At 34.9% G+C, this 22255-nt stretch overlaps 1 protein-coding gene across 10 annotated transcripts in view; it reads left to right on the forward strand.

Annotated features, from left to right (window-relative positions):
* The window catches only part of PAM (peptidylglycine alpha-amidating monooxygenase), a 281828-nt gene that overhangs the window by 210837 nt on the left and 48736 nt on the right, over window positions 1–22255 (forward strand). For all 10 annotated transcript variants that reach the window (XM_059916834.1, XM_059916835.1, XM_059916833.1 and 7 more), the window contains 7 exons: window positions 4227–4275; window positions 5632–5699; window positions 6783–6863; window positions 7136–7212; window positions 7575–7678; window positions 13649–13833; window positions 15243–15308. In XM_059916834.1, the coding sequence (XP_059772817.1) occupies window positions 4227–4275; window positions 5632–5699; window positions 6783–6863; window positions 7136–7212; window positions 7575–7678; window positions 13649–13833; window positions 15243–15308 (630 nt within the window). The remainder of the gene's footprint in view (window positions 1–4226; window positions 4276–5631; window positions 5700–6782; window positions 6864–7135; window positions 7213–7574; window positions 7679–13648; window positions 13834–15242; window positions 15309–22255) is intronic.

The raw sequence follows: 22255 nt of genomic DNA on the forward strand, positions 1-22255 counted from the left end.
ATGAAAATGCAAAAATTAATTCCAAACTTTCCACCCAACATATCTTACATATTGTATGTTGGAGATGTACAGTATTTATGCTAAAATATAAATCAGGGAATAGTCCTCATTTCCTGTTCTACCTTTCATTAGGACAAATTCAATCCCGTGATTTAAGGCCATTTTAGTTATTTCATTCATTGCTGTCCGATCTTTATTTAAGCTGTGGGATTCCATTTCTCTGGTCTTCGGCTCTGCATTAATTTTCCCATCTATTTCCTCTCCTCTCTTCTGTTTACTTTTATTCTAGTCACAGAATTAGTCTTTTTGACTAGCTTTTTCAGCCAGCATATGATTTTGATACTCTGAGTTCATTTTCTGTATGTTTCTTAACTATCTCAGTTCTGATTTCGTTTTTCATCTTATGTGGTAAAATATTAGCAGAAGCACTGATGTGTTTCTTTATGATAATAAACCTTTAAAGTCTCATCCATTTTAAGAGACAGATTTCATTTATAGCCTAGTGAATTGAAATGAATTAATTCTTACGAGGCTTCATATCTTGTGGCTGAAGCACTGTGTTACAATAGAAGGGCAAGCAAGTCAGAGCACACTGGGAAATCATCAGTAAAATATGCAAAACTAGCTGAAGTTTCTGAGTTCGCCAGAAGTAAGATCAGTGTGGAGGTTATGGAAATAATAATGCATCACTGTGGTAAAGATCATGTTGGAGTTAAAAGGTCATAATCTTCACACCAAACACTTGGCTGAATATGCTTCTCTCCAAAGCTGCCACTTGCTATAGGAATAGCTGTGGTCTGAGAGCCCTCCAGACTTCCAGACAGCCTTGTTTAAGGGAGTTCAAGTTGCTCCTGCTGGGACTTCTCTCTGTGTATATATGCAAACACGTGGGCTCTTTAGGTCAAACTGTAGAAAGTCGAACTAGAAGAAATCACAATGATTTACAATAATAAAATTTGATTTTGAAATAATGACTCTATGAAATAGCAATTGACTGAAATGATGTCTAAAATGTATATGAATATGCTTTATAAGTATTTTCTTTACTTTGTGATAACTCCTAGAATTTTGCTCAACAAAAGTACCGTCGTTAAAATGTTTATCCGTTACTAAGTAACAGAATTTCCTCAGGTCACACAGTTAGTATTGTAATTCTATTACCCCATGGATAAATAATGATGATTATCTAAAGTATAAAGCATAATATCTACACACTCATACACACAGGCACACATACACACAGCAGTTTTTAGAATGCCTCCTTTTTTGCTGACTCAGTGGATCAGATTGACAAGATAAATTTGATGTAAACAAATTCTTTCATCTCTAAGAAACTCTATTTAGGGTGGCTCTTAAGTGTATTTCTTCACTAATTTTCCTTCTGTATATTTTGATTTCTGGAGTTTTTTGTAAAACAGGTAAGATTTTCACTTTGGATCTTTGTGTATTCACCAGCCTTCTACCCATATAAGATTTACATTCTCTAAGACAAAACTTAGAGTCTCTAAAATTTAGTTTTCCCCAAAGTCATTATGTTATAATACATTAAGTCAGAAGTTCAGTATATTTTTCTCCGGAAGGTGTTGAACATCTCATATTACTACTTGAGTTTTTAGCTGATTTGTTATTATTGTGTGATATCCTTGACTTTCTTACAGAATATGGCATGTAGTTGATAAACATGTGGGATCAAAAGAAAACCTGGTACTTTGTCTTTGCACTGGAGTGGTGAGACTGTGGCTCACTTTTTAATCTCTACAGGGAAGCAAATAGACAATAATTATATAGAAATTATTTAATTGGCTATTTGCTATTATTTAATATATACAGGAGAAATGTTTTCTGAAAACAACCAAGCTAATTAGGTGAGTCTCTGGAGTTTAGAATTCGTTTGGTGTGAATGAATGGTATACTTTCCACTATTCTCATTTTATTTTATTTATTTTTGGCTATATTGGGTCTTCGTTGCTGCGCACGGGCTTTCTCTAGTTGTGGGAAGTGGGGGCTACTCTTCGTTGTGGTGCGCGGGCTTCTCCTTGCGGTGGCTTCTCTTGTTGCGGAGCACGGGCTCTATGTGTGTAGGCTTCAGTAGTTGTGGCGCACGGGCTTCAGTAGTTGTGGCTCGTGGGCTCTAGAGCACAGGCTCAATAGTTGTGGTGCACAGGCTTAGTTGCTCCATGGCATGTGGGATCTTCCCGGACCAGGGCTCGAACCCGAGTTCCCTGCATTGGCAGGCGGATTCTTATCCACTGCGCCACCAGGGAAGTCCTATCCACTATTCTCTTTTGATCAGTGGAGATATTTAGGTAATTCTGGGTAAATTCTATGGCTAATCATTTTGCAAGTAGTACAGACTAGGCATATTTACTAAATCTCAATCAGTACATTTAGGAAAACTTGTTCTCAAAAATAAAAAAAAATTTAAATAAATTTTAAAAATACTCAATTATCCTTCCTATATTTAAAAGCATAGGCAAAAATTAAGATAAACTTGTAATTTATTCTTTTTGCTATTATTTTCTCCTCATCTATTTAAAACTCAATTGAAATTTTAAAAAAAAGAACAGTGAAATTATTATGAAAATAAAATCTCACTGAAATTGATTTAGGAGATTGGCTAAAGTCCCTTTGTAAAATGACAAAAATAAATCCAACTGATTAAATATAAAATGTTTATCATTGAATTTATTTCTGTACTGTTTTTAAGATCAAGCTTAATACTATACAGAGACATTTCCTTTGTGTTTTATTACCAAAGTATTAAACATGATTTGTTATATTTTCTTTCTAAACTTTATCTATGGTAAATAAAAATGCATATCTTGTTAGTTAAGTTACCTGTTATTATGTATTTTTATGTGAAGCTACCTTTGCTTTTCTCATGAGAATTACAGATGAAAGGAAAAAATTTTCTTAAAAGAATTATTGCACGTGCTGTTATTTATTAGTATACTTCACTTTTTAAAAAATTAATTAATTTATTTATTTTTGGCTGTGCTGGGTCTTCGTTGCTGCACGCAGGCTTTCTCTAGTTGCGGCAAGCGGGGCTACTCTTCGTTGTGGTGCGTGGGCTTCTCATTGCGGTGGTTTCTCTTGTTGCGGAGCACGGGCTCTAGGCGAGCGGGCTTCAGTAGTTGTGGCTCATGGGCTCTAGAGCGCAGGCTCAGTAGTTGTGGCTCACGCGCTTAGTTGCTCCGCGGCATGTGGGATCTTCCCGGACCAGGGCTCAAACCCGTGTCCTCTGCATTGGCAGGCAGATTCTCAACCACTGCGCCACCAAGGAAGTCCAGTATACTTCACTTCTTAATTACTCATATAAATCTATCAATCTTGCACACACATACACAATAGTTACATTAAAATCAACTCTTAAAGTTGAGATATAGAGTTTTATAATTACTAGAATAAAATGTGAAATAGTAAGAATTTAACATATACAGAAATGGAAGGAATGAGTAAGTCTGAGTTACTATTCATGGTCTCTGTGGTTAGAGATCAGCAACTTCAAAAGAGATCAGAATTTGGATGAGTAATTTAAATTTTTACTTTCTTTCTATTTGGGGAAGATGAAGAAAGAAGAGAGGATTTGTAAGAGGTCTCTGAAGTGTCCTTCCAAAGATGCAGATACTTAGCGGCTCTCAACTGAAGTTAGGGTGTAAAAAGAATGAACATCAGGTTCCTGTTTAGAAGGTGGGAATGAACGAGGCTTAGAAACCAAATAAGGGGATCCTTATACATAAATTTGAGACATTACAGACTCTAAAAAATGGTTATATCTTGAAAGCCCAAATTATGGACTACTTCAGTTTTTGAAAAGTAGAAAAGCTAGTTGTTTGGAGCCCCATGGAACAAACCATTCAGTTCACAAACTTTTCCGGATGTTTCAACAATACAGATAATGCATAGAGAGAAGCCACAGCTTTCTTCTGTGAGCTTATGACTAGTATTTAGTGTATGTGCAGGAAAGCAGATAACTAGTCAGTTTGATGAGTCAAGAAAAAAAACTACAGACTGCTTGAAATGATAGTTTTGTTGCTCTGGGATACATTGGAAATAAATGGATTTCATGAATATGAAAGTACGCTGTAAACTATAAAACACCATACAAATGAAATATGTAGGGTTTTTTATGTAGTATTGGGTTGTGATTAGTTAACGTTTTTAGTTTGAAATCCATTTTTCACATTTTTATATTTAAGATGTGTATTTTGTGTGTGTGTTTTCAGATAATCACAAGGACTGCTCTGGTGTTTCCTTACACCTTACGCGCCTGCCGTAAGTACTACCGTTGTCCTAGCTGAGTGACAACCTTAAGATCTTCAAGAGCTTAAAAGTGGGAAATCCACTGTGCTAGTTATCTATTGCTGTATAACAGATTATTCTAAACGTAGTGGCTTAAAACAACGAATGTTTATTGTCTCATTTTCCTGTGGCTCAGGAATTTGGGCGCAGCTTAGCTAGGTGCTGGGGCTGGCAGTCTCGCACAAAGGCTGCCGTCAGTCTTGGCCAGGGTTTCAGCCATCTGGAGACTTGACCGAGGAGGATTCGCTTCCAAGATCACTCATGTGGCTATTGACGGGATTCAGTTCCTTGCTGGCTGTGGGCTGGAGGACTCCCTCCTTTCCTCCCCGTGTGGGCTCTAAACAGGGCAGCTCACAGCATGGCAGCTGGTGTCCATCACAGATAGCAAGGGAGAAAGCAAGAGGGTGAGCAGGATGGAAGCCAGAGAGTCATTTTGTATCCTCATCTCAGAAGTTCCTGAATATAATATATAAGCCTGATAGGTGAAGAAAATAGTTAACAACAAATCTTCATACTCTGAATCCAACGGAGAAAAAAAAAAGAAGTCATTTTTGCTATATTCTGTTTGTTAGAAATAACAAAGTATTGGGTCTGGTTACTGGGTCCAGCCCACATCAAGGGAAGAAGATTGGACAAGGGCACGAATGTCAGAGCTGTAGGTCTTTGGGAGCTGTATAGGTCAGGGTTCTCCAGAAAAACTGAACTAACAGAATGTATGAGAGAGAGAGAGAATGAAAGAGAAAGAGAAATTGAGATTTACTTTAAGGAATTGACCCACACAATTGTCGGATCTGGCAAGTCTGAAATCTTCAAGGTAGGCTGGCAGGTGGAAAATCCTGGCAGGAATCAATGTTGCAATCTTGGGTCCAAAGACAGTCTGGAGGCAGAATTCCTTCCTCTTCCCGGGACCTCAGTCTTTTCCCTTAAGAGACCCACCCGCATTGTGGGCCATAATCTGCTTTACCCAAAGTCAGTGTTTTAAATATTAACTACTTCTTAAAAAATACCTTCACAGCAACATCTGAATTAGTGCTTGACCAAACCACTGGGCACTGCAGCCTAGCCAACTTGACATATACAATTAACCATCACAGGAGCCACTTAGACACTGCCTTCCACATTTACCATGCCACAAAAATGTGTATTATTTGCCTAAGAAAATTAAGTTTTCTCCAGAAAGAAATATATATTCTACCTCTTTTACCATATTATTTTAATTTTCACATGAATCATATTTTACAGACCAATGTATTGAAGTATACCTTATTTTTCCAAGGCAATAGTTTTGACTTTGCAAATAGTTGAGATAAATATTACTGTTTTCTGCAGACAGCCTTTAATTGCTGGCATGTACCTTATGATGTCTGTTGACACTGTTATACCAGCAGGAGAGAAAGGTGAGTAATGATCTTTCAGAATTACCGTTACCTCATTACCTAATCTTTAAGAATGGATTTACAGTATATTTTTTGAAACACTTGAAATGACCAATATTTTTGAGTCCCTGAAAAAATAAACCAGTTCTTTATTATCCTTGGAGTTAAAATAGGTTTTTGTATTATTCCAAGCCAGTAGTTTATTATTTTCCAGTTTTTATGCTAAGAATTGAGGCCCATGGGTAAGTAGAGGGTTGTACAAATTAAAGAATAATTCTTGAGTATTTTACAAATCAATCATCCATTCTTCTGATGCCAGAAACAAATTTCATATCATACTGTGGCATAAACTACTGCAGAGAATATCAGATTCAGAATCAAAAGCCAGCAAATTCAGTAGCAACTCAAGTCTTTGAACACAGATTTACTGGGCTTATTTCTCCATTTGTAAAATGGGGATAGTAATAGCTGATTTCTCCTAAACTTACAAAAAGCTATTGGAATAAGTATAATGTTATTCATCAGTATATCTTATCCTTTGGTGAAAGTGTCATATTAAATATTATTTGTTTGTTTTTACTGGGAATCTTTTAAAGTTAATGACAAGTATGATCTCATTACTTTTCATTGGCTTATTTTAAAAGACGTTTATTGAATAGCTACTATGTGTTAGTCTGCAAGGAAGGAAAAGTATATGAAATGTTTCCTTCTCAACAGGAACTGTCAATCTTGTTATCTTAGGTATCTGTAATCAGTTTTTCGAAACTCCTTCTGTTCTAAAAATAAAAACCAATGTTTAAGCTTTTTCAACTGTGTAAATTTCATGATAAAGTTATCAAATTAAGCCTACGTTTTCACTGTTGATTTGGCCTAGTCATTTTGTTTATGAGTGAAATAAAATATGAGGGTAAGGGGTTCTTAACTCATCTTAGTAAAGTAGCTGGCACATAGTAAGTGCTTAATATCTGCTGAATACATGAGTATGTGTTTACTCAAAACCCCCATGCTTAGCTACTTGTGAATACTCTATACATACTTTTAGTCAAGAATAATGTTATTTTCCAGTTGAATAGTGACTTTTTTCTGTGTTTTCATTTCTAACAGTGGTGAATTCTGATATTTCATGCCATTATAAAAAGTATCCAATGCATGTCTTTGCCTACAGAGTTCACACTCACCATTTAGGTAAGAACTTTAAACTACATATTAGATGATATACCGCTGTCCTTGCTGATGCTATAAATGTAAAATGTAAATTATATTTGACCTTAAATCTGTTTCAGTGAAAGAGATTTTGTGCAGTACCTTGAAATTCTGCATGTTTTTTGATCATATTGTTTTCATGAAAATGCCTAGCATTTGGAGTTCTGAAAATATTCATATTTTATTTTGAAATAAGAAAAAAAATGCCTTTATTTTTCTAATACCTTATATAATTATAATTGTGTTCATTACAGGTAAGGTAGTAAGTGGATACAGAGTAAGAAATGGACAGTGGACACTGATTGGACACCAAAGCCCCCAGCTGCCACAGGTGTGTAGAATCTAGTACAATTTTGAGAGAAAAGAATATTAATCAGATAGTAATTTAAAAAACCCTCATAGAACCCTTGTGAGTGTCTCTAGGATCTAAACATCTCTAAATCTACCTTTACTGTATATCTAAGTTGTGTATAACCTCTTTTTGTATAATTTCCAACTTGATGGTTTCCTTATCAGTTCTCTTAATATTTCTAAGCAGCGTGGTGAAGTGTGTGTGTGTGTGTGTGTGTGTGTGTGTGTGTGTGTGTGTTCATCCTCTCTACCCAGGGTGCCCCAACCCTCACATTATTAAGGCATGTGGTTCTGGGTTTTATTGATAATTTTAACGAATCATTGTATTTGTCTTCTTTGCAGGCTTTCTACCCTGTAGAACACCCAGTAGATGTTAGTTTCGGCGACATACTGGCCGCAAGATGTGTATTCACTGGTGAAGGAAGGACAGAAGCCACACACATTGGGTATGATTTCACAAATTCCACTATTTAAAATGATTTTCATTAGGACAAGGCACGAGTATAGGTGACACTTATCTTTGTGAATGAATGGCAGGCACATTTTTCTCTATTATGAACAATTACAACAAACTATAGCATTTTATGATTTTAGAACTGATTGATTTGGATAAACTCCAGAACATGTGCTTACTTCTTCATGCTTCCTTTCTTCCTGCTTATTCAAGACCTTCAGGATCACACCTCTACATATTATAGTTGCCACAAGAGTGTGTATTACTTCCTGTATATCTTAATAAAGAAAAATGTAATGATTATAATTTTTTTTTCTCAAGTGTCCTTTTGCCCTGTGTTCAGATTTAGGTTATCATATAGGTTTTGCATGCAGTGGTGGCCCTTAATTACTCAGAACCATTGATTTTTTTCTACCTGTTAAAACTTTTATGTATTCATTGTTTTCCAGATAAGAAACCAAATGAGAATAATACTATGCAGTACCTTTTCCATAAGAGAATGTTGAATTTTTAAATAATTTTCAGAATACTGAGCTGCTTTGAAATAAGTATACTTTATAAGACCAAGTAAATTTTTCAAAACACTATGAATTCTTTCAAAAAAGGTTTGCCTAAATTAAAAATGAAAGATAAAGTCTCGTATGATTTCTTTCTGTTAGAAAAGAACCAAGGAGCCTCCTTTCCATATTAAACTAGGTTATAAAATATTTACTGATGCCACCTAGAAGATGGAGCTTTAAACCATTTATCTTTTGATCAAAAAGAAGTTACAGAGAGTAGGCGTCTGAAACTATGCATTAGATGCACAGAAGATGATTCTTATGATGACAACACTAGCTGTTGGTTGTCAGGGGAAACAGAAAATGTACTGATGCAGGTAAAAGAAAAAAAAAGCATTCAAGATGGTGGAATAGGACTTTTTTATGTCAGTCTAAAAGGGTTTTATATTAATAAGCATCAATTTTAAGGCTAAAGATAAAACAAATAGAAAAAAAGTCATCAAGTTATATTAAATAAGAAGTTTTTAACAGCTTTGCTTTTGGATGAATGATAAATTTGGGAAGCAGACTTGAGGAAAGCAATAAAATTATTGAGTTACATAAAATGGTAACAAAAGGACTGACAAAGTAGACATAATAAGATTTGAAAAGTCTAATAATTCACTTGTTAACAATCTTTAAATACATGAAGTGTAGAGCCTCTGGAACTTTACTTAAACGCCATTGGTTATTTTATTAACCTTTGAAATAGACAAACAAAGGCGTAAAAAAATCCCTTTCAACACATTCTTTGTACTAGTTTACAAGTTTAAGTGTGGAATAAGTAGAATATTTTTGCTTAGAGGTTCCTGTACAATTTTGGAGGGCTTGTAACTTTGGCCAGATTCTATCCTTTGAGTATCCTCTGTGAGGCAATATCAGCCATAGAAATTAATGACTTGTTATAGTACCAGGATGAGAGGCCAAAGTGATCTCTAGGGGCCTCTTTCGGTTTCTTGAGTCCAGAATAATTCTAGTCTTCTTTAAAATGTGCATTTTGCTTTAAAATAATACCCTAAAATGACTATACCAATCTACCTTTTTGTAAATCTCATGTGGACTAAAGAAAATGCCACTTTGTAATTATAAATGAAATAGAAAGAAATTACAGGAAATTAACTTATTGGCTGAGTCCATATTCTGAATATTTAATTTATACTAAGGAAGCAGAAAATTTTGAATAAACTTAAATATGAATTAAATCCTCATAATAATGCAAAGCATTCTTATAGCACTTAATATGCTTTTTATTAATAACAATAATGCATCTGTTTTGTAAAGTAAAAGATACCACCTCCACAGGGAACTATAGAATCACAATTGAGAATGTAACCAGTATAAAGAGAAAACTAGTATTTTTATGATGTCTTTTAAATTAAATGATACTCTGTAAATCTCCTCTCTCTCTTCTCTGTTCCCATCTAACCCCCAACCCACATACACAAACATGTACTCCCACTGGCACAGGTTTGAGCCCTGAGCATGAAGCTGACTTAAATACAAATCCCACTTACCCAAAGGTCATATGGGGCCAGCAGATGCCCCCTTCAAGCACTGGAAGAAAAATGGGCTTCAAGTTTTTTACCTTCTTGTTCTGCAGCCACCTGGAAACTAGGTTTTACTGGAAAATTGTACCATCAGTGGCCTACTAGGAAGATTTTCACTTGAGTGATTCTTCTACCCAATCCTAGCTTAACTCTGTATTAAGCTAGAAATTTTAGGACTGGAGAAAACTTAGCTTAAGTAGAGCAATCATAGTTAACTAATAAAAAGCCCTTAAAAAACTAGGGACAGATTTTTCCATACCAGGGATTCATCTCAAAATATAACCATTAAAAAACAGGTGAATTTAAGACAAATTATGTTAATAAATTTACTTAATGGTAACATTTTAAATCCAGATATATTATGTTTCTTTTTAAATAGTAAATATGAGTAATATATCTTAGGCAAAGTTGCGCTAATGTATATATTGACAATATAGTACTAATTAACCTACCAAGAAGCAATATTTTGTACCTGACTGCATTATATATTTTATATTAAACATGATGCTTCTCTAAATTCATTTCAGATGTTTAGTCAAGTTTAAATAACAAACAAAAGAAGAATTTAATTGAGTCAGCCAAATAAGCTAATTAAGTCAGCTAATTTGCCTAAAAGTGTATATGCTAAAATTTTAAATTAATTCTTGAGACTTGGTAGGTAATATTTACCAGTTTGGTCAACTTGTTGGTCATATTTTTCATCTGGGACCAGTTATTTCATATACATATGAGCAGGTCTAATAAATATTCATAGTTACCAAGCACAACAGTTTAATCAGCATTTAAAGTGTATTATATGCAAATAAAGTTATATGATCAATAGCCTCTTAATGTACAAGTTTTAAAGCACCATGAAACCTCTTAAGAAATAATTCAAAGCTTTGTAAAATAACTTCTTTAAAGTTTTCATATTTCTTTCCAGAATTAGTCTTTTACTGTCATTGGTTATTTTCAAGTCTAGCATCTGTTCATATTTCTTTCCAAAATTAGTCTTTTACTGTCATTGGTTATTTTCAAGTCTAGCATCTGTTGAGTGTAAGGGGCAGGGGCTAGGGATGAGGGAATCACCAGAGTGCAGTATCACTGTCTGAAACATCGTCATGGTGTTCCATAATATTTGGGTTTTTATAAATGATACATTTCAGAATATTTGATACTTTCTTAAATGTCTATTACATATCTTTATAATATGAAATGATATATTTTTATAAAAACCCTGATAGATGATAGATAGATAGATAGATAGATAAAAGAAAGACAGATAAACAGATAGACCTCAATATTTTTCAGAAATGCTGTAAATTGAGTTTGTAATATTGACCTGACTCAGCAGTATGATGTATTAGGGGTAACAAGTTATGCTGTAATACATTATAAACATCTGTTAAGATAGATTATTCCTTCTTCCTCATTCAACATATATTTATTGAGCATGTACTATTTTCAGGCTCACCAGACTTTGTCAGATTTAAAGCTAACCTATATAAAAGAAGTAGTTCTCACTTAAGCACCTTATTATGCATGAAGAGGAAAGAAATGCAGCACTGTAATTTGGGGATATAGGTGATGCCAGCCGTCATCATTTAGGGAATCACGTTGGCATTAGGGAGTGTTGAAAGGACCATTCAGCGGAGCCAGCGCAGAAGTCTGGACACAGTGTCCCTCCATACTTTCTCATGTTAACAAGCATTAGATTGACAGAGTTGAGTTGCATATGTTGTTCTCTATGGAGAAGAAGGGTAGAAGTGTCACAGTTCTCCCTTAGGAACATAGAAAGCAGTTTGGTTTAGAAAGATGAATGTGGAATAAAACAGGCAAACGGCGTTGCTGATACTAACAATGATTTGAATCCTACCATGTTTAGGATATGGTAGTTTCTGTGTCAGATAGGAGCTCAGAGTTACTTTGACTACAAGTTCAATTATATATGGAAAGGAATAAAGTATGACTCTTCTTTTTCTTCAGCTGTTTAATGAAATTTTCTTTGTGATTGCGAAGATTCTTAAATTATTTAATCAGCTCAATATTGTATCATAGAGTAGTCAGTACCTTAAATGAGCTATATTAGTGAGCTGATTAGGCTGTTTCACAAAATCACATGTGTTTAGAGGTGAACATGGGCATGACATTCCCAAACAGAAAATATAGAAGGATCTATCCATTGGTTAATTGCAAGTTTCATTTATTACCATACAAATTTATTCAGTTTTTTTCCTTTCATTAATTTGGGAATATTTCATTTTGCTTTCCCTCTCTGCACAATGATTCAAGGTTTTCTAAGCCAGGGCCACATCTTAAATTACTTTTCCCTCATTTCACTCTCTTGATCTATACCTTTTTCCTCATTTTGAATGAGGGGAGAGTGGATAATATGGTGGGAGGCTCTGGCTTATTACTTTGGCACCAGCCATTCCTTTTATAGCACATAATTTTCTGACCAACTCCAAAGCTGCTAAAATGTAATTCTTAGCAATGGCATTTTGACACATGAAGATATGTGTAGTGAACAGGTGTTTGCTTGGGATTGCACTTCACTCTTTGCTTTTATTTCATGGGAAAGGCAATTACACTGGCAGGTATCAGATTAGAGAGTGAGAAGACAAATTATTTTCAAAAGCATAAACGGAGCTTCCCATAACAGGGGCTCATTCCTGTGGTCTCTCAGGGGCTCTACATTTTCAGAGCTTAGAGGAACCACATCCCTGTTTAGAAAAGATTTTTCTTTTTTTTCTTTCCCTTGCTGATGTCATTACTGTTGCTATGGAGAGGAAATCAGTGCCGCATGACATTGCTGGAAAAATCAACACTGATGTATTTTTGTACGGCAAATAATCCATTTCAGAGCTTGTTTTTTTATTAGTAGAGGCTTGCTAAAAATTGTCAGAACTAACACCAAAAAGGAAATGTTCCTTTACCCAAACCACGCTGGTATATAAAAGGTGGTTTATGTGAAGGTGTACCTAAATATTTCCTTCCTAATGATAGTGAAGAGAATGAAATACATAGTAACCCTTGTGAATTGAGGAAGAAGAAAACATGTGCTATAAACTATTAGGCATGATTTATATTATTCGGAACTTTTTCTTGGAAATGACCACCCAACTGTTTTAAAATCTATTTTTAACGTTGAGTTATTCAGTTGTACGGCACTACCCCATTCAGGTCTGAGCCCTTAGAAGACATTAGGCCTGGTTTCATTTTGTATCATTCCTCAGGCATTCTTTTCTTCCCTGCTATAGAAGTCAAGGTGCCAAGTCAGATACCATAGATAACGTTTATGATGTCTTAGTATCAACACATGATTCTTGATTAATCTCACCCTGAGGAACAGGCAGTTACCAAAACCAAGATCCCTGACTCTCAGGGTTAAATGGAAAAAGCCACTTTTATATAAACTTGTAATTAATATATGATGTTTCTGTTGAACTGTTCTGAATTTTATTGTTATTAAGTAAATATGATTTTCCGTGAGAAAAATACTTTACTCAGTCTATGAGTTTTAACAAATAGACGAAGGACTAAAGGATTTAGAAGAGGAAAGAAAGCATCTCATTGCAACTGAAATGCCATTACCGTCAGTAGTATTTGGTGATATCCATGGAGTGACTGCAAAAGAATACTCCATTATTAAGTGGAAATATGCCTTTGACAGTGTGCTTTTGATGTTGAAAACTGTGATGGGTTTTAATGAAAGCTATAAAATAAATGTACAGTAGTTCCCCCTTTGAATCCATTGTTGGAAGATTTACCAGTTGCATTTTTCTTGCATTAAGAATGTGTTTTATGTGAATGACTGATTTGTCATGTCTATGGGTTTTTTTGTTTGGTTGGGGTTTTTTTTGGTTTTTTTTTTTTTGTTTTTTGTTTTGCCTGCAGTGGCACATCTAGTGATGAAATGTGCAACTTATACATTATGTATTACATGGAAGCCAAGCATGCAGTTTCTTTCATGACCTGTACACAGAATATCGCTCCGGATTTGTTCAGAACCGTACCACCAGAGGCCAACATTCCAATTCCTGTGAAGTCTGATATGGTTATGATGCATGGACATCACAAAGGTAAAATTGGTGTTTAATTTAAATCAACGTATGATTTTGTATTTTATATTTTCTTATGTGTCTCACTTGACTATATGATTAATGTTTAAAATCATCCTCCTTCTGTCAAACAATCGCATGTGTACACATAATCTGATTCCCTCTTTATCCTCTATCTCCCCTCCTGACATTCCCCCATCGAAACAGTTAAAGTGAAAACTCTCAACTAGTGATGAAACAGATTCATTTGAGGCCAATTCCATAAATGTAGACCTTTCTTCATTTAATTTGTGTTTCTAGTTTCCTCATTTCATTCTTCCCATAACCAGTAATGAATTATTCAGTTTATGAATTTATACACCATGTTCTAAAGAGTGCTACAGTTTGCCAATGAAAATGGTTATCATCTCCGACCATGCCCTAAATGATCTGTTGAATGAGTCTTCAAGCAAAGAACAGTTCTTGATTTATGAGGCATTACTAGCCTTAGTCTTTTTAGTCTCATTCTCTAAATTGTTCTTTAATTTACTGTTCATCTGCAAAATGGTCATATTGATTGTCACTTCTTTAGTTTAAAATTGCAAAACCCACATACTTTTTTATTGGAGGAAGTATGCTGAGACTTTACTGAGTATTACAAGTTCAGTCTTAATGCCAGAACTTCTTACTTCTAAAGACGCAGACGTTGAGAATGTACTTGAGGACATGGGGAGGGGGAAGGGGAAGCTGGGACGAAGTGAGAGAGTGGCATGGACATATATACACTACCAAATGTAAAATAGATAGCTAGTGGGAAGCAACTACATAGCACAGGGAGATCAGCTCGGTGCTTTGTGACCACCTAGAGGGGTGGGATAGGGAGGGTGGGAGGGAGGCGCAAGAGGGAGGGGATATAGGGATATATGTATATGTATAGCTGATTCACTTTGCTATACAGCAGAAGCTAACACAACATTGTAAAGCAATTATACTCCAATAAAGATGTTTAAAAAAAAAAAAAACTTCTTATTTCTTTCTATAGGAAATTTTATAAAAGAAATTAACATAGCAATCAGGTCATTTATAAAAATAATAATATATTTATAAAATGTACCTTAAAATGTTCTGAAAATATCCTAAAAATATTACTAGATTCAACTTTTTAAAAAATACAAGCAGTTTTATTAATGCATCTTTAAAATTCTGTATCATTTATATATTACTGAAAGGGTAGTTGATCCAGTTATTAAGTCAGAGTCTGGTACTTGGTAGTTATGCTAGAGTTTTTTGTGAATTAGAGCATTTCTACCATATCAATTCTTAATACTATTGTTTTTATGAAATACAAGACCCTGAAAATATTTTTATGTTGATAACATATTTCCAATAAACTATTTAAAGTATGTAATATATACTGCAAATTTATACTCAGCTCTTTTGATCCTTTACAGAAACAGTGAATAAAGATAAGACTTCTTTACTACAGCAGCCAAAACGAGAAGAAGTATTAGAACAGGGTATGTATGCTTACTTCTGTAACTAGGCCTATAAAAGTATTCATTATCCAAATAGGCAACCAAAGTTTAAGGTTATTGAGGTATTTTAGGTCTTTCTTTATCAGCCTACATACTGCTGATTTTATATAATACATAATTCATGAGAAAATGGTCAACTGTTGCACTTTGGCTTTGAAAATAAAATGCATTAATGTAATTTAGTCCCATTAGATTTTTCTGTCTTTGTTTTACCTTATTTAATGTTGTAACTTTTATATATAGTGCGAGTAAGTGCAGATATAATCATTAGAAACAGTGAGCTGCTTTTTAAACCTTATGACCTTTAACATTTAAATTCTTATATGTTTTGTATGGTGTGTTCATAACTATATTTGAGGTTCAAGAAAAAAAGAAATTAAGAATTAAACATATCTTGCCTCTCTTTTAAGTCATTCTTCTCTGCCTTCATTTAAGGTAGGCGGGATTATCATTTTAGGCATTTGTAGTTTTGTGTTAAGTTGCCATCTGATGAGTTAGGAAAGCTTCATTCTTCCTCTGTTCTATTTATTTAAAGTGGTAATATTTGATGTTGTAGGTCATATACTGTATGTGCTGGCACTGAAAATTTATTCTCCTGAATCTTGCTTTCTTGCCAGTTAAATTGGAAGACAGTACTTTGTGTTAGGTGTTGAAGTATGTTATCAAGTCGTTTTTGGCCTAGATGTAATATATTTAAAAACATTAGTTTAATGTTAATGCTAACATGCTTCTACTGACAACATAAAGTGTATAGGAAATAGATAGGATTTTTCTATTAACAACTTAAAGAAATTTGTGACTCTTTGGGTATTGTAAACCACTATAGGAATTATTCAAAATGTGTTCTGTTAAGCCTAGGTCAAAGATATTACTCTTGCACTAATAGTATTTGCAAAATTAAAAACTCAGACTTTTTAAAGGAAAAAAATGCATTCTGAAAGGAGAATAAGGTAAACTGTAATATAAAAGTTTTGAAATTATGTAGAGTATGTTCCATAACATCTCATTCTAACAAAGTGGCTTAAAAATAAACTTAGCTCGAAGTTGTTTCTATTTTTGTATTAAATCAAGAAAAGGGAGATGATTTTATAGTGAATAATTTATGCTAAGTGGTTCCTACTAAGCTATTGAGTAAGACTTAAAATAGCTAAATTTATCAATCCTGTGTATATATTTTATAAGGAAGTCAATAATTGTAGCCTAAATATAGTAGTTTTAAGTGTTTGCTATAACTGTCCAGAAATTTAATCAGACTTAAAATGAATTATTTTGACATTGCACACACTGTTTGAACTGTATGTCTTTGAAATTGGAGTCATCTTAGAACACATTTCCAAATACCAACATATGTGGTACAGTGTGGAATGAGATCACCATTTAGTAGGTGCAGGTTGTAAAATGTTTCTATGGAAACTGAGGCTGGACTTTTTTCCTTTTGAAGTTATTTGAGTTGATCAAGAAAGACATTGAAACCCCTGAAAGATTAGAAACCCGGAGGTTTTATTAGCAGAGGAACCCTTAAATATTAGATTTAATCTGTTCTTTTCAAACCATAGGATTTTAGGAGGTGTCATGTATGCCTAAAAACCAAATCCTTTAATACACTTTCATATATTGCCATTCATTTACCCTTTTATGTTTGATAGCATATACATATAGTATTAAGAAGCTTAAATATACCCTTATATGTTTATTGATATATTGGGCTATATACCCAGTACAGTCTAAATGGTTTCAGAGAAGAATTCTATGGATACATAAATTATTTTCCTGTAGTCACCATTTTATTCTACTTATGAATAAAAATGCTGTAAAGTGATTTAACTTGGGAAGAAAAAACCAGTAGTCTGACTCAATTTTCATACTGCAGAAAATAGGCTGTGGCATTCATATGTTGAAATTTGTAGGTCCATCAGAATGTCACCTCCTAGATTATGTGAAGACAAATACCTCACCAAAAGCTATTTCAATGACCACTGTAACCTCTCTATTATTCTATTAGTCTTTGGGGATCACCAGCCTGGAATTTAAAGAGAAATATAGAAATATTCCAAATGCATATTTGTACACATAGTTTATTTGATTTGCTAGTTAGATCAATCTATCTCCTTGCAATACACAGGGCAAATCTACTCATTACTGAGAGAGTATCCCATTCTTCTGAGAGATGTTTGTTTGCACAAAATGTCTATTTGTATTCATTACCTGGGGTGTTAAATTGACCAAGTAGATGATAGGAGGGCTCTAATTATTCAAATAAATTACACCATGTAGGCTGATTTTTAAAGAAATCCCTCAGACTTAACCCTTTGCCTTATTTTGGTGTTCTGGCAAAAACAAGTTATGTTCAAGTACTCCTCCTGGTTGTATTGATTCTTTCAATATTTTAAATCTCCGATACATAAAAGCCCTGAATTATTTCAGTTGTGCTAGCCATCAACTAACAGACAGCATCTATGTTGGTCACACAGGATATAAAACTCCCATTGAAAATAGAACAGTTGAGGGGCAGGAAAGAAAAGAGCCAAAACATAAGAGGACATGTACCCAAAGGCAAGCTCTGTACCCATCAGTGACTAAATAATAGAGAAAGTTCTACCTGGATAATACAAACAATATATATATATTTTTTGCTTCCTGTCTTAATACATTGGCAAAGCAGACAGGAAGATAAAGGTCATGATATGTCATAAATGCTGTGTTGGAAAGAAGGGATGACCTTTACTGAGGTAGTAAAAAAAAAAAAGAGAGAGAGAGAGAGAAAGACTCATATGCCATAGGCTGAAAAAAAGAAATGTAGCAGTGCCACAAAAGGACAGGAAGTAGTAGGTACCTCCAACATGGAGAGAAAAAAAAAAACCCGAAGCAAACTAATAATCTATTTAACACAGGTTTATCTAATACTCTATTTCTGCAGGAGAAATATAAGTGTTTTATTTCCTTTGAAATTCTTATCACTAAAATTGCTAGCTATTAATTTTCACCAGAATATTAACCTTGACCAGAAGTTAACTAGTTTGAAAGAGACATCTGAGTTGTGTGAATCCATGTAGAATTGCCCATCCTGTGCTTACTCACAAGCACACTAACCTGCTGCAGCATCCTTGTCTGCCTTTGCTGCCTCTTGAACAAAATTTGGCCGAAGGCAAATGTATCTCAAAAAGTATAATTATGGAGACACCAGAGGAACCTCATTATACGGACATCTTTACCTATCAGGTTGTCCTGGATCATGCAACAGTGGAAAGCTTTTTTTTTTAAATAAATTTATTTATTTTATTTATTTATTTTTGGCTGCACTGGGTCTTTGTTGCTGCGTGCGGGCTTTCTCTAGTTGCGGCGAAGGGGGGCTACTCTTCGTTGCGGTGTGCGGGCTTCTCATCGCGGTGGCTTCTCTTGTTGCAGAGCATGGACTCTAGGTGCATGGGCTTCAGTAGTTGTGGCTCGCGGGCTCAGTAGTTGTGGCTTGTGGGTTCTAGAGCGCAGGCTCTGTAGTTGTGGCTTGCAGGCTCTAGAGTGCAGGCTCAGTAGTTGTGGCGCACGGGCTTAGTTGCTCCACGACATGTGGGATCTTCCCGGACCAGGGCTCGAACCCATGTCCTCTGCATTGGCAGGCGGATTCTTAACCACTGTGCCACCAGGGAAGCCCAACAATGGAAAACATTTTAATGAGGCTTTAATTAAATCTGCAGAGATTTTTTAAAAATAATGCTTATTAGAATTTTTTAATCATATTCATTATAGAATATATGGAAGTTATAGAAAAGTATGAAGAAGTAAACAAAAATCATCCATAATCCCCAGAAATATGGGTGTATATGTACACCCTGTGTGAAATATATATTTTACATATATATGTACATTATTTTTAAAATATTTAGATCATAATGGATGCACATTTTTGTATCTTCTTTTTAAAATACCATATCTTGAATATTTCCTCCAACTATAAAAAATTGGCATGCAGGATTTTTAATGACTGTATAATATGTGTATATTCCTGCCCATAGTGCTTTGAAAATAGCCTATTTGTCTACAGGTGAGCTTAGGTGAATGAGTTGATTATGCCTGTTTCTATGCAGAAAAACACTAATGGCTATTCAAAACAAACAGAAATGTCACCAAGCTTTGAAAACGTTGTTAAGTGAAGAATTCTCTGTGTATGTAATAAGTACAATAAGCTAAACAATAAAACCCAACTAGACAGTGATTCTGGGTGGAGGAAATGAATCCTAGGAGACTATACAGAATGAGAAAGATGTTGAGATTTTTCACACACAAATGTATCCTTTACTTATATGTTCTGGTTGGCACTTTTAGGAAACTAAGGCATGTTTTTTTTCCTCTTTATTTCTTATGCATTATGACTTTTTATATATGTTCACTATACTAAAGGTACAAGCTGAACGTTCTATCAACATTGTTTAGGCAAGGAATGTGGGCTGAAACTAAAAGGCATGCCGGCTTCAAGCACGAATCTATACAACTACATTTAGGAGTTCTGAATTTGGGTGTTTCTCTTCTTTAAAATTCAAAGTATAGATCTACTGTTGAAACTTATATGTCAGTTGTATTGGGAAGATTTTATGTCTTAAAAAAACTCAAGGCAGGGACTTCCCTGGTCGCCAGTGGTTGGGAATCTGCCTGCCAGAGCAGGGGACATGGGTTTGAGCCCTGGTCCTGGGGGATCCCACATGCTGCGGAGCAACTAAGCCTGTGCGCCACAACTACTGAGCCTGCGCTCTAGAGCCTGCGAGCCACAACTGCTGAAGCCCACACGCCTGGAGCCGGTGCTCCACAATGGGAGAGGCCACCGCAGTGAGAGGCCCGCGCACCACGGCGAAGGGTAGCCCCCGCTTGCCACAGCTAGAAAGGGCCTGCGTGCAGCAACGAGGACCCAATGCAGCCCAAAGTAAATTAATTAATTAATTAATTAAAAAACAAAAAAACTCAAGGCAGAATTGAAAGTCAAATCTGCAATACCAGTATGTCCTTGTTATTGTATGTTATTCTCTGGACAGCATTTCTTTTGCTGCAGATAGGAGCTTTAGCATGTTTTATTCAGTTTGCTCCAAACTCTTCTCATTGTAGTCTTCATGCCCTCATATAATCAATCTTTATACTCAAAGGTCAGCGTGAGCTACTATATTCCCAAAGCAGGAGGAATATGACAAAAATACAATTTGTGGAGGGAAAACACTCCATGGCCCCAGATAGTTAAAGGTCTTCAGACACCTTCTGTGAAACAGAATAATTTCACAATGGTTTTATGCTAACAAAAATGAATTACCATTGGCATGTTTTACCAAATAAGCAGAATCAAGGGAACAAGGTTGCAACTTAACACGACAGTAGTCTACTGTAAAAGCTTATTAAAGTAACAGTTGACAAACCATTTATGAGAAGAACAAAACACAGGCTGGGCTTAGTAGTTAAAATTTATATTCCTTTGTTGTTCGAAATAGGACACTCCCTTCATCCCCTAATAAAGTCCAAATGATTTTAGTAGCATCTTCTTAGCTTATTCCAAGCATTCTCAATACCACTTTGCTGTTTTAAAGAAGATACAAGTCTTGTTTATATTTCCGTTCAGTTTGTTATGATTTATGAGCAGCTCACAAGTCTTTATTTATTGAACTCATCTATCAAACACAACTCTAAATACCCCGCCAAGGCTCTGGGAAGCTGAGTGGATGCTCTTTTGAATTCGTTTCCTAATAACAGAATAGGCAGATATGAATGATCATTTATCGCATGGTTGGCCTTTCTGATATAGATCAGCGTGTATGGCAGTTGCAAAAGTCATCATCTCCTAACTTCTCCTTTTTCACATTTGTCTCATTTTCTTAAAAAAAGAAAAGAGTTAAAAGGCCCATTTCTGATTGTTTCCCTATCAGATGAGTCCTATAGGAGGAAAAAGTAATAAAGTATGATCCTTGAGCTGGTCATCATGATCATGTGTTTTATTTCTCTAAGGCTAGTAGGATAAATGTTGTGGGTTAGTAATAAGTAAACAGTCAGTAAGCCAGATCAACTTTAACCAGAAGGCAAAGTGTCAGCTATGACTGACTCATAAACTAAAATACGAAAATCTAAAAAGAAATGCTTTTATCTTTTCATTCCTTGTATCCCTCTTATTAATCAGTTGTTGTTGCATTATTGTGATCTCATTAGCTTGGTTACTTGGCATATTTTGTCAGTGGTTAAACTGCTAATGAATATCCTATTTACTCTCCATGTACCATAGAAATCATAGAGCAATAAGCAGTAACAAAAGCTGTTTGTTTTAGGTAATGAAGTACTAGTGATTTGTGTGGGAAATGGCAGTTTATATTCTGAAAGATTACCAAGAGGCTCTTGATCACTTTAAAAATAAAAATGCCTGCCACAATTAAGATTTTATGCTGTCTTAAAGTAGGGATACTTATTTTTTAATCCAATAGTCTTAAAGCATTTTATTAAAAGAAAAAAGCATGGGGCACTTTTTTCAAGGTATGTTTCCATCTTGTTTAGTTTGATCTTACCATATTCCTGAAAGTAAACCAGAGAAACTTCCGTGCTCGTGGGAGGGAATAGTGAGTGATCCCAACTAAATAGAAAAATGTCCATTGAGCCATGAAATAGTTAACACAAGCACACAGCTAACAAACTTGGAGTTTAGTTGGTAGTGTTTTAGACTCTCTTGTGTTAGGCTGTGTTCCTTTTCCTGACACATTAGCTGCTACTTCACTAGTGTTTCCCAAATACCAAACCCACTCAGCCAAATAACTTAAAGACCTAGAGCATTTCGGCATTTCTTAAGATAAGAATCAAAGTTTGAAGTGAGGAAAAGAAAGAAATGGAACTCACTGCAGCCTAAAATCATCAAGGAAAAATTTTTATCTTTACTAATGCAGAAGCCATTTATAACACAGTATTCATTCCAGAAT

This window comes from Balaenoptera ricei, chromosome 3 (genome assembly GCF_028023285.1).
Source record: "Balaenoptera ricei isolate mBalRic1 chromosome 3, mBalRic1.hap2, whole genome shotgun sequence".
NCBI lineage: Eukaryota > Metazoa > Chordata > Mammalia > Artiodactyla > Balaenopteridae > Balaenoptera > Balaenoptera ricei.